The sequence below is a fragment of the Anastrepha ludens genome, chromosome 3 (genome assembly GCF_028408465.1).
Source record: "Anastrepha ludens isolate Willacy chromosome 3, idAnaLude1.1, whole genome shotgun sequence".
Classification (NCBI taxonomy): Eukaryota; Metazoa; Arthropoda; class Insecta; order Diptera; family Tephritidae; genus Anastrepha; species Anastrepha ludens.
The window spans coordinates 54,073,294-54,087,504 of NC_071499.1; the positions used below are offsets into that span (position 1 = coordinate 54,073,294).

At 36.2% G+C, this 14,211-nt stretch overlaps 1 protein-coding gene across 1 annotated transcript in view; it reads left to right on the plus strand.

Moving 5' to 3' along the window:
• The window catches only part of LOC128857511 (palmitoyltransferase ZDHHC8), a 55,953-nt gene that overhangs the window by 23,268 nt on the left and 18,474 nt on the right, over positions 1-14,211 (plus strand). The window contains exons 7-8 of the mRNA XM_054093261.1: positions 7,352-7,647; positions 10,155-10,337. Of these exons, the coding sequence (XP_053949236.1) occupies positions 7,352-7,647; positions 10,155-10,337 (479 nt within the window). The remainder of the gene's footprint in view (positions 1-7,351; positions 7,648-10,154; positions 10,338-14,211) is intronic.

Sequence of the window (14,211 nt, forward strand, 5' to 3'; positions counted from 1 at the left end):
AAGTAAATTCCGATTTTATATGAAGATCTGCCAAGTATTTCTTTTGAATATCTTACATAAATCTAACATTTATTTGATTTTTACTATTGTCAGCTTTGAATTTTTGGTTTTTTAAAGAGCAATTGAATTTTTGTGAAATTTCTACTTCAAACTTAAGGGGTTAAATACGACCAGTAGCGCCAAAAATGCTCTAAAAGAAAAACTGTTTTTAGAAGGGATAACAATAGAAATAAATATAAAAAAAATGTATGCATTGTTTATTAGTACTTATACTTAAAAAAAAAAACTACAAAAACTACAAAACTTAGTATATAAAGAATCACGTGACCCAAAGTACGATGAAAAACAAGTTGCCCCACGGTCTGCATCATTTCTCCTTAAAATGTTGATGAATCTATAAAAACAAAAAAAAATCTTGTAAAATAAAATTGTAATTATAGTTTGTCGAGTCGGCGTTTTGAATTTCGAAAAATTTTGCAATTTGCGGCATATTAAAAATAAATTATGCATTTTACGTCATAAATATCACACTTTAATTATGTTTATAAAATTTTTCAATAAAAATATCAAAAATCAAATCTATAGAGAAAACACTTTCGAACATTAAAAAACCGCATCAATAAATATTAAAAACTGTATGAATTATCATGAAGACCGTGCCGGAAAAAGTAGTTTCGAGAAAAACGAGTTTAAAGTTTGAGGTACAGGAGCGCGCGGACCGCTCTCTACCTAGTTAATGGGCTGTAGAAGCTATAATATTGGGAATTTGCGCATGAAATTTTCACAGTATATTCTTAAGATATGATGCTATATTTTCGAAATATCGAAAAAAAAATTTCTTTTTTCGGTACAATTTTATAATAAAAATTGCTTTAAAATTGTAAAAACAAAAATTAACTCAACAAAGATTAAAGAATGGGCACGAAAAGACTAGTCGATTGTGTTTACTCATCACTTGCGGAAAACTAACTGTTAAAAAAAATAAATACACATATTCATAGTGTTTGTTGTCATTATTAATCGGCGTACTCCCATCTCGTAACTTCTACTTATTCTTTAAACTGTGTAAAATGAGTTGGCAGAGAGCGGCAGATACCGTAACAAAAACTGATGTTCATCGCCTGATGAGAGAAGTCAAACCCATGATGGAAAGAATAATGAGATGGTGTCTATCATGGTCGCAGCAAATTTGACAATTAGTGACGTCGTATTAGCACCGGTATGGCCAGATTACCATTTTCGTAATCTTGTTTGTTATTTAGTCACGAAGTTTCAGTTCTTTCTTCATGGTTTTCTTCTAATTAAAATGTCATGTATATAATTTTATAAAATATACATTTTTTTTTAATTAGTTCAATAATTAACTCAGTTTTATTTACCTTTACTTTTTTTAACATCTGGTCGCACTGCCCGCGATTGCGATTATTGTTGGTGTTCTTCTCCTTTCAGCAGCCAAATCTCTCCCTCGCTACTGCAGTGTTGCCTAGCTTTGGATAAAAAAGCACTAAAATTCCTATTTAAAGAAAATAAAATACCAAATTTTAATTGAATTACTTAAAGAACTTTGTATGCGTGGCAAATTATCTTTAAAATGTGCGTTTTTTAACTAAATGTGTTATGGTTATGTACAATTTAATTTATGAGTTTTTTGTTAAAAGAAACTCTTTTGTTAAGGGAACTACTTTTTTGCTATATTTCAGGTTATGTAGCAAGATAAGATGCTCTTTTTGTAAAAATGTCGTTATGGTTTCTTCCGTATTTTCTGGTATTTTGTTGCTTATTTTTACTATAAATGCCCTATGTACCACTAAGGATTGAGGACCACAGGGAATTACACCTCTATGGTTTCAATTCACATTCAGTAAATTTAAACGCTTTTTAAAATGTGTAAAAAGGTTTTCAATGTTACGAAGCGTTGAGAGAAGAAGATTTAATATTATAACATAACCTCAAAAGGAGAAAAAATTAAATTTTCTCTTTCAAAATATCAGATTTTATAAGAACCAACAAATTCTCATTAATACTAAAATCTTCTCATAGTGACCTTTTTTAACCTTCTTTTGTTTAATAATACAGTTTTTTTTTTTACTTACAGTTTCGGTAGCTTTAAATTAAAAATAAGAAACAAACACCAAACTTAAAAATTTTCGCATTTTGAGTATAAAAAAGCACTAAATTTATTGCGAAGAGCAAATGGTTGGCAACACTGCACAACTCAGCTAATGCGACGTCACGCACTCTCTGATGGGCGCAATCTTGTTCTATCATTCTTCAGTCAAACTTAAATTACGCCATTTTGTTTAATACAAAGGGAATTGATATGAGTTTTTCGTTTAACATCGTACATTTAATAAAGAAGGAAATAAAATAAAAATTGTTTTGATAGCTTATACAAATTTTTTGTTATAATGATTTTCGCCCGACCAATATTTTTCGTGTCCATTTTTAAGAATTAGGTTAAAAATTGATAATTAACCCTTTGCCTTAAAACAGCATATGGGAATCGTGATCCTACGTCCATGCCATGAGAACCTCGTGTTAGACACGTGATGATTTTTTCTAGCCAAAAGTGAGAACCTTGTATCAAATACGAGATTGTTTTTACGCACGATAAACGCTTTCATTGAGAGTGGCACACACAATCGTCGCTTGATTCACAAGGCAAGGGGTTAAGGGCTGATAAAAAATGTATAACACAGTTTCAAGGTTTACGACCTACACCTGGTTGCTTCAAATGTGCAAAACCAATGTGCCACCATATATTTATTGCGATTTTTCGAACTAATGCCGCATTTTCCGCTATGTCACAGTTCTATTTGAAAGAAAAAAAAAACATATTTTGTTTGATTGCCTTTCTATTTGATATATTTTTCGATAATTTGAAGTTGTTTTTTTTTTGTTTGTTTTGTTTTTGCATGTGCAGTTTCGTTGAATTTTCTCTCCTTTGTAAATGTATGTATGTATTTAGTACGCCACCATTTACTATCACTAATTATAATTTTTGAATGAATGCACTATCGTAATGGTATGCTATCATATTAGTTAGACAAGCTCTATATTGAAATTGGTCAAAAACAAAAAAGCAAAACAAAACTCTACACTAAATGCAAGCACCGAAAAAGGTAAAAAAAAAATTCTATTCTAATAATTCATTTTTTCTATATATTTTGCGAAAATACATTCTATTATTATTCATATACATATATTTGTTCTTACAACAACTTTTTGGAAATGATTTCTCTTTAATAAAAGTATCTACTCTTCATGTCATCCGTTTCTTATTAAGATTTCCATTGCGATTTGCAAATTTCAATATATTCTAAATAACTTAATTTGTTTGTTGGTAATTTGAGCGATTTTTACTCGTATAAATTCCGTAATGATTTCATCATTCATTCAATTCGCATTCACCCATCGAAAACTCATTTCGTTCTTAACAACAATACAGTTTTCATTCTCATTGTTTGTCAATGATTTGTTTCGTTTTATTTATCTTTATATACACGTACAAATAGACATTTTTCGTAGTTTCATACATAGAGGGGTGATTGATTATCAACTTCTTTTGCGAATTTTAATTTTTAGTCCTAACCGCCTTGGCTCTCCAATTTCTAATTATTATTGACGATAGATTTCCGCCTAATAACTTGAAGGACAATTTCGTTTTCATCAAGTCTTGCTTGGCTAACATCTGATTATTAAATACATAAATAACTAATTGGCGCATACACCACTGTTAGGTGTTTGGCTGAGTTCCTTCTCCTATTTGTGGCGTGCTTCTTGATGTTGTTTCACAAATGGCGGGGCCTACAGTTTTAAGCCGACGCCGGATGGCAAATGGCTTTTTATGAGGAATATTTTCATAGCAGAAATACACTCGGAGGTTTGCCATTGCCTGCCGAGGAGTGACCGCTATTGGAAAAAACTTGTTCTATAATTTTGCCGTTTCATGCACGCAGATTCGAATCTATGCATTCCCGAATGGTAATCACGCATGAACCCATTCGGCTACGGCGGCCGCCAGCTACTGATTATTGTGAATATTTTAGAGAATATCTCTCAAAATCTACATTTCAGCCTACTTTTGTTTACAATATTTAAAAACGTGAAATTTTGCGGACCCTAATAATATTTTTGACTTTATCATACCAGTATTTTTTGAATACAAAATTAATAATAAATATCGCTTAAAAAAGGAGATCAGCTACCAAATTTTGCCAAACCTTTCTGTGAGAGTATATATTTTGCTCAAGATATTATAAAAAAAAAACAAAACCCTCAAGCAGACTGCCAATTCAAAGCGAGTTTAATATACTTTCTTGTTCTCAGGTTTCTGGTCCCCTCATGGTTATTCAACAATCTCCATTCCATATGCTCCTCTCCGTAGCTGAAATATTTGCTTCGAATTGAATAGCAAAGCGAATGCAGTGATAATAAAGAACAAGCGAGTTCCTTACTTTTGAGTGGGAGTTACAGAGAAATCAAGCTCTTATTAACTTGATTAGATCGTATCCATTGTATAAAAACCTTGAATGCTCGGCAATTCAGCAGCAAACTTGAAATAAGGGTACTTTGATTTTTTTTTGTTTCGGGTACCATTATAAAATTGGGAGAAATTGTAAGGCTGATTTTCATTTAATATACATATAAATTAGACAACTTCACTCTGGTCCACTAATGACTGAACTGTACCCAGGTAGACTAAACATTTTGGCTAAGTGGGATTAAAAAGCATGCAAGGTGTGACTAATAAGTAACGAGGCTGACGATGCATTTTGATTTCATACATATTTACATATTAATTCTTTATTTATATTAATACTCCTCTCCTATATCCCTACAGTCCTACGTGCGAGTCTCGCCCAGTGTCCGTAGCAGTGTTAGAAGTATTCTTCTGTCAACTCCTTTAGGACGCCTATTGTTATCGCAGTTTTTTGCACAGCTTCAATGCACTCGAAACTTCTTTTAATCCAGGTTGCAACTTAGGAGGCAAATACCATAGAAGTAACTAGAAACAATTGGATTGACAATGCAGAATGAGCCAGCACTTTGACTTGATGGGACTTATATTCTCATACATATATGGGCCGTTTTTTTATGCTTTCACCGAGTTTAGCAGTACGGTGAATGTAGCAATATTAACTAACAGTGAAGGCGCGCAAGCCGATGAACATAAAAAAACAAGCATCGTAATTTACTCACTCTAGATTTTTTTAACTGTCGGTTAAGTTAGGCTCTTCAGTTTAGGATTATAAGTAAAAGAACACGGTTCGTCGCATTTTCTTTTCACAAAATGTGTGCTATTTTCAATGTCATTCAAGCTGTCAGTACAAACATTTTTTCGAGTTTCTTGTTGTTCAAATTTTAGGCACCCGTTTTTTTTTTCCTTGTTCACTCCTCTCGGGAGCATAGGGCCTCGACAAGACTCAGTCCTGCGTTGGTTTCGTTAATCTATTTATTTTCTGACAGGGTAGGTGATTAGCCTGCCGCCCTGCACCTTTTTGTACACACAATAAAATTTTTCCGGCGAAAAGAAAGAGAAAAAACTCAAGCACCTGTTCGGTAACTTGGTATACTAATTTGTTTATAGAAGCGCGAAGTGCTGCATCCGAATCGAAAAAGAGCTTGAGAACTTAAAATTTTAATAGAAAACAGAAATATTGTTGGAAATAATTTTTTTTTGTTATAATCTGGTAGATAATTTCATCGCATTTCTTTTTTTGAATTTAATAACCGGCATACCCTATGATCAGAAAGTACCGGAAATGTTTAAATAAAACTAAACAGAGTTAAATTTCAGGCAAATTTATTTTATCTCCTTCAAAATATGACCCGTCTGAAGAAACACACATGTGCCAAAGCTTAACCCAGTCCTCCATGCACCCCTGGTAGGCCGACGAAGCGATGGCCTTCAGCTCCTTCGTCGCATTCTCTCCTCTATCAACTGAAATCTCCTTCCACGAAGGGGTAACTTTAACTTGGGAAACAAAAAGAAGTCGCACGCGGCCATATCAAGTGAATGTTTGCACGATGGTATTTACTTGGTGTTTGGTCAAATAATCCAGCACAATTTGGGCTCGGTGCGATGGCGCGTTATCATCATGCAAAATCCAAGAATTGTTTGTCCACATTTCCGGCCGTTTGCGACGTACAGCATCTCTCAAACGCTTCGAAACGGATAAATAGTAACAGATGTGTGTCTTAGAGTTCTACCAACATAAGAAAAAAATATGGGCCGGCTCCCACGTGCGCGATTCGTTTAAATTAAACATTCCCGGTACTTTTTGATCATAGGGTATGTCCGCCGCGGCTATAAGTTACGTATTTTATAGACACGTAAGCCAAGATCTGTACGTAAAATGTTCCACGTAGTAGAAGGACAATGACGACCAGCAAGTGAAGAATGATTTTTTTTTGCAATGTAAATTTCCACACAGTTTGCCATTCTCAGCTGTCAAACCATAGTTATCGATATCGATAATTCTCATGCTGCTTAAAAAACACGCACGCAGCTTGCATATTTCTCCCGTGACAACGCCAGTCTCTCTATTTTATGACCGCAACTCGATCATAATTACAGTAGTTTATAGGAAAAGCGGAAGTCGACATGAAGCGGAAGGTGGAGAAAATCCTATAGCCAAGTCAACGTACTATAAGCAACAGTGCGCATTGCCAATTTGAAAGCGATTTATTTCTTATTTATTTAATTTTAATCTCAATGAGGGCGAATAGTATCTGTAAAGCTTAGCCGAGCTCTCTATCGTTCAATCATAATTCAGAAGCCAGGATGTTTTTCAAGGACTCTTACTCTGCTAGCCCTCAGCCTGTATTATTTCACGGTCTTTCGAAAGTATTTAGTGTTCCTTACCAATAGGGTGACCTATTTTGCAATCAGTTGCATTAATGTATATCCAGTGATCAAAAGAAAAAAAATGTTTCTATAAATGCCTGCAATTATGTGGAAACTGTGTTACAACGCCAAATTTAATCGGTTTAGGACCAAATATATATATATATATATAGTATATTTACTTCTTCCTGAAATGCGCTCACCCTAAATTCGGTGGTCCCCAAATGCCAACAACAACATGCTCATTCAATTCCATACTCCATACATGAAAACTTCAATTGAACTCAACAAATTCACTGTCATAATTTACATGCCTACATACCTACATACATATTTTATGTTAAATATTTCACCTCAAACCGCTGCTTCCATGTTCTTTTTTTTATTAGTTCTCATGCAATTTCGATTTGAATTAGTGTTAGCTTTATACGTTCTATTTTACAAACGATTTCCCATTGTCACCTAACACCGCGCCTTTCTGCGCTCCTCCCCCTCGTTTAGCTATCGCCTGGACGTGAATGTTCGGATACGGACATGGAGCCGCAAGCATCGCAGAGTCAAGATTGTGAACCCACACCGCCACTGCAACGACACAATTCGACAAATTTCTACCTGCCCCAAGTGGAGGCAGGAATGAGCAATTTAAATAACGGTGGCATAGCAACTGGCGCCGGCATGATGCCCAACGCTGGCGGTGGAGGTGGTGGTGCCATTGTTGCACCAGGTGGAAATGGTGGTGATTCGCCACGTCACATGCGCATGTATCATCCGCGACACAGTCCATTGGCGCGTCAGCGGTAAGTTGGTTTGTTTTTTTGCAAATTTCCGATAGGTAAAAATTGTACAGCCCTTGAAAAATACTTAAGAACGTTACCGAGTTCTCTGCATTTGAAGCTTTTTTCAATGAAATCTCCTTAATGTTTTGCATATTAGGTTTTATTTTATAAATTTAAAATGTTTTCAATCAGTAATTAGTCTTTTTGTGTAAGAAAAACATACATTTTTTACTTCTTGTACAAAAGGTAATACAATTTGAAAATCTTTGAGAAAAATACTTAAGAACGATTCAATATAATAGTCAAATCTTAAAAATTGCAGCCGATTGCCGCTTGGCTATGGGAGTAAATATTTACTTTCTTGACGGTTCATACGGTTGTTTCTTTGATTTCGGCTACCTCTGCTTGGAACACACTGCAGTGTTTCGGTAACTTAAATTTGAGTGTGATGAGGAACTCCTCGCAGAATACTTTTCCGCCAACCCTTCCTTCCAACTTCGAGCCATCCCTGAACAAGTTCACCAGGCCCTGTCGCCAAGTGTAGCCCCCGTCCACTCCTCCCCTGTGTTTCTTTATGATTGGTGAGATGAACTTGGGTGCGAATGCTGAATAAAATACAATGCCACTGATTTTGAGTCTAGGATATGTGCTCACGCGGATGTGTCTGTCAATTCGGCGTTATCGTTGCAATGCTGTTATCAATGGCTTCTCCGTGCCAGTAGACCGTGAAGTCATGTTTCTGTCAAACGAAAAGCAACAGTTTTTTTTCGTTATTGGTTTTTCCTTGTTGAACAAAAAATTCTCAATGGATGTCCTGCGTACCTGTTTTGAGAATCTAACGATCATTTCCGATTATTTCAGCTTGGTCTGTCTTGTTGACAAGACGAAGGTGATGAGACTGGTAAATAAGTTGGGTGAGTGTGCGGAAATTGCAGGTAACCCTTTCAAAACAATGGGGAAATTTACTTTTCTCGGCAGCAAAGTTGCACCGGGCGGTGGCACGGATACAAACGCTCCCGAATCGAAAAAGCCAGAGGGGCACCCCGAATGTACTCTGTATGGCGAAACAACAACCTGAGTTTCAGTTTAAAGGTTAGGCTCTTTAAGTCGAATATGCTGTCGGTACAGTTTTACAGTAGCTGTATCTGGAAAATCACCACCGCTATAGCCAGTCGCTTACAAGTTTTTGACAACCGCTGTCTTATCCATCTTAGAATTTTCTGATCAAAAATAATGCCAAACAAGGAATTGCTCGATAAATCAAACACGGGGTGCTATACATTTGGATTAGAAGACAGAAATGGAAGTAGATTGGTCACACTTTCCACTCACAACGAGAGGAAGAACGTCTGGCAGGCCAAGGGAAACTGGGAAAAGAACTGTGGATCGCGAGACGGCTCAACTCGGGTTAAGCTGGAAGCAGGTGAAGGCGTTATCCAGTAATTGGACGAGATGCCGCGTACGTGTTGTTGGTCCCCTATGTCTCGCTAGGAATTCAAGGAAACAATGATGGTAATGAACGATCATCCTATCAATCTGCCGGGTAGTATTTCGCGATTTCTTTTTTTCTCGAAGCATTTTCCGTTGTTTTATACTTCAAAGCATTAAAAACCCTCGTTTTTGAAATGTTTGAAATTGTGTCTAAATAACACTGTATGATAATCTGGTCTTTGGCAACTCTATGATTGTTTTTCGCAGATCTAGGGTACAATTTTTTCCTTTCGACATTATTGAATATTTTCAACTAAAGTACGATAAGTGCGCGAGGAATACTTCTTCCCTTAATTGGCGCGATAACCGCTTTCGCGATTTTGGCCGAGTTTAACAAAGCGCGCAGTCGTTCCTTTCTCGTGCTAACCGGCGCCAGTTGGACACACCAAGTGAAGCCAAGTCCTTCTCCACCCGATCTTTCCAACGCAGAGGAGGCCTTTCTCTTCCTCTGCTACCACCAGCTGGTACCGCATCAAATACTTTCAGAGCCGGAGCGGTTGTATCCATTCGGACGACATGACCCAGCCAACGTAGCCGCTGGATCTTTATTCGCTGCGCTATGTCTATGTCGTCGTCAAACTCATACAGCTCATCGTTCCATCGCCTGCGATATTCGCCGTTGCCAACGTGCAAAGGTTCAAAAATCTTACGCAAAATCTTTCTCTCAAACACTCCAAACGTCGCTTCATTGGATGTGGTCATCGTCCCAGCTTCTGCGCCATACGTTAGGACGGGCATGATGAGAGCGCGGGAGGAATACTCCAGATATTTTATTTTTTACTTACTTACCATTTAAAATATAAAACAGAAAAAAATTCACAAAATTTCGGACAAAGAACAAATCGTTCTTAAGTATATTTCTCACAAAAATATCAGTGATCCTACTGAAACACAAACAAATCAATGCGAACCCTTCAAGAGAATTAGATGTATGGTTGACAACGCATCGTTCTTAAGTATTTTTCAACGGCTGTATATACATATTTATATATACATATACATTTTTTTTCACATTTATATTTGTTCTTATTTCAAAGCGGTTTGGAACCACAACGCGGCTATAATCCCGCCGATCCACTCTCGCCCGATCATCCAGCTCATCCGAGTAACCAGGGCGCACAGCAACAACGCAGTGGGACAACTGCAACGCCCACAATGCAGCAACGAATAAAACCGTTGGGTGTGGCGACACCACTCGTGATGGCAAGTCCAGTTAGAAGGTGAGTGTTTAACGTAGTCTTGGCCGCTTAAACGATGTACCTACATGAACTTCCATATACGTGCGCATATGTGCGCGCGCACGAGTGCAAGTGCTAATACGAGTGCGAAAGTACGATTGCAAATGCAAAGTGCCAAGCCAGAAAGGATTGGAAAGAATGCAATTGCAACGGCAACTGCAGCTGCAACTGCTCTCCAGTGGCTTTATTGCGCTCTACTAGTTCACGCTATAATTTCTAATATCTGTCTACAATTATCTGTTATAGTAACTACTATTACATTTCTCAAAATGTACGCAAACAAATGTCAATGAGTACTTAATACCTGCCTTCTTCGTATGTTTTCCAACTCAAAATTGCTACTTTTGTTTAACCACAAAATTTGTATGCGCCTTAAAAATGTGTGAATCAAAAAGAATACTTATTTACATATTTAAGCCCTACCTTTATATTCTAGCAAGTATATGGCATAATTTGCTTTCAGTTCCTTTCGTCAAAATTAACACATAATGAGATGTTTTTATAATAGTTTGCTTTCGATTTTGTGAATATATTTTGATTTGTCTATTTTTATTTTCGTTTTGCATTGAAGATGGACATAGCTGGAATTAGCGACTCTTAATTTATGCCAATGCGAAATGCAAAATCGGTAAATAACAAGAATTTAAAGAAAAGAAAATGTTGCTCTAATATAAATTAACGTCGCCAGAACGCTTTATTCGGCATACGCTCAGATAGTTTGTATTTATTTCAAATGAAGAACCAAAATAAAACTAAATAAGCCATTCAATCCAATGAATATCATGAAATTTTTCAAAAAATCAATTTGATGCATTTTTGCAAGCTAAATATCGACGACTTTTGAAAAAATAAAATTATTTACTTATTACCACTTTCTTTATAAAAAAAATATTATTTATTTTATTATTGTATTGTACATATTATTTTTCATTTTATACTTTTTTATTCGAGTTAAATTTATAATCTGTCTTATTATAATACAGTAGGAAAACAAAAAATAAAAAAAATAAATAAATAATATTGGGTATGGAAATAAGTTTCCGTCCTTTCTTAGCCAAAGTTACGAATTATTTAAACAACTAAGTAGTACGTGATATTATGTGAGCTATGTGCCATTGGAAGCTACAACTTTACTCCATCTTTCAGGCCGCATTCCTCTGACGAAAAATTCGAGTTCTTTTGTCTCATCCTTCATTGAGCCAGTTTGCGATGCTCTCGTAAGAAGTGAACCGCTCTCCAATAAGGGGAGCATTGATCGGAACAGATGGTAATCCGAAGGGGCAATGTTTGAGGAATACGGCTTGTGAGACTAGACTTCCCAATTCAGTCCTTCTAAATATTTCTGGACCGATTTAGTAACGTGTGGCCTGACGTTTTCATTCAGCAAAAATAGTTTGTCATGTCTACCGTTCCATTCCGGCTGCTTTTCTTTAAGAGCTCGATACAAATGCATTAGCTACAGTCGGTAACAATCGCCAGTGATGATTTCAGATGGTTCAAGGTGACATAATAGATGACACCCTTCTGATCCCACCTTTAACCTTTGAAGCATGAATATTTTTTTTTCACTGTCGACTGACTTCCCGCAAATACGATAAAAAATTATCTTTTCGCTTCGAACGAATGTAAACTACTGCGATCGAGACCTCACATATACACCTTGAAATCACCTTTTTTACGAAGGCGGAAACTTATTCCTATACCCAATAAATAAATATAAAATAAATAAATAAGTAACAAATAAGTAACAAATAAAGTAAAAAAATGTTAAAGCGTTGCTTGTAGCTAAGATAGAGTAAAGTTGGACCCTAATTGATTGAGTCTAGGATTACGACTATTTTAATTTGAGTTTCATAATTCTTTAGGATTACTGTAATTTCTTATCGTATAAATCTTAAGATAAAATTACTTAATTTTGGGTGCTACAAAGGCCGCGAGAAGTGGTGTTTTTCTTATCGCACCAGTGATGCCCATTGAGATTGACCTGTGTATACTTTGTCTCCTTCCTCTTTCACCAAACTTCCGCAACATATATCAGGATTGCTTTATAAATCCAGATGGTCATTGATATTTGCCCCGTCAGCCAAATGGATTGATGCGTGAGTAGCGTTCAGTAGTACCCAAGTTTGAAATCTCGGTGATGAAACAGTAAATTATACAAAACGTTTTCTTCCAATAGCGTTCGCTCCTCGGCAGGCAACAGCAAACCTCCGAGCGTATTTCTGCAATGAAAACGCTCTTCATAAAAAAACCATCTGCCATTTGGAGGCGTCATAACAAAAAAAAGTAGATCCCTCCATCGGTGGAAAATTATCAAGATGCACACCACAATTAGGAGGAGGAGCTCAGCCTAAACAGGTGGCGCAAAATTAATAGCCCTATCGAAAGATATATACATTTTGCAAATGGTGTCGTACATCAATTATATTTGACGCTTGTGAACTAGACATCTGCAACATACAAACAGACAAGCAATGGAGTGCGTAAAGGTCAAAATAAAGATTTCTATCACTCAAAATCATTTTTTGGTTTTATTTCGTAAAAAAGTTATTGAAGCACAAAATTGGATGATTAATTTTGCGCCACCTTATATAGCTTATTATGGAATATTCAGTTTGTTAGTAAACCCTAGACTCAACGATGTGAGGCTTGTCACTCATCTTATTGAATGCTGGTATATTTGCCAAGTCAGTGGGTATTGTCTATAATACCAACTCCAGAAGCTCTAATGCTAAAAATAAGCATTAAATAATTAGCTCAAGTCTCCACAGAGTGGCAATGTGACTTAAGCTGCAATTAGTGGTGCCGCGCCGTACCACCGTAACCGTAGCAATCAGCTGTTCTGATCAAATATATGGTCATCAATGTAAACGATTGTAGGCGCCGCACCATACCACCATAGCCATAACCATAGCCGCATATGTATGTCTATTGAATTTCGATTTTTCCCCGGAACTGTAAGCAACTGTGAAATAAAGGGTTTTCCAATAACAGGTGTTAGAGGTGAATGGATTGCGCTATCGAGAGATGATTAACGATTTTTATGGTCGGAATTGGATGGTATTGATCTGGACCACGTTAATTTTCAACAAGATGGCGCTACGTGCCACACAAGCAACGAATCCATTGATCTTTTACGGGAGAAGTTTCCGGACCGTGTTATCTCTCGAACAGGTGATCACAATTGGCCACCGAGATCTTGTGATTTAACACCTTGTGATTTCTTTGGGGCCACGTCAAAGAGAAGGTCTACGCCAACAGCTCAGAGTCGATTCAAGACCTCAAAGATAGAATTCGTGAGGCTATCGAGGACATAAGGCATCCACTTTGCAATTCGGTTATGGAAAATTTCATGAAAAGGACATTGTCCTGTAAGCGCGGTCGTGGTGGTCATTTACCTGATGTTATTTTCCATTATTAACAGCATGCCTTCCTCTTTATAATGAAATAAACATCCGATCATTTATATTAAATTTCTATGAATATCAAAATAACACCTCTTATTAAAAAACCTTTTACTTTACATTTGTTTTTATATTTGCGATAAAACTTTGAATATTAGAAATGATCGACGAAAAATGAACTGGCTTAGTGGAACGTTGTGCGTGTTTTTATGCTAAAATACAAATATTTCCCTTAATTCTAATTCAATGTCAGTTGTTTTTGGTTACGGATGGCTAATCAACAAATGTTATAATGTTGCGGCAATGGTCAAGGTTACGGCTATGGCGTTATGGCTACGGCACCACTAATTGCAGCTTTATTTTTTTCACTGTGCTCTAATAATAGCACAGCGATAATTGACAATTTATTTATTCATTTTTTTTTTTTTAATTTTTTTTTATAAAAATATAGG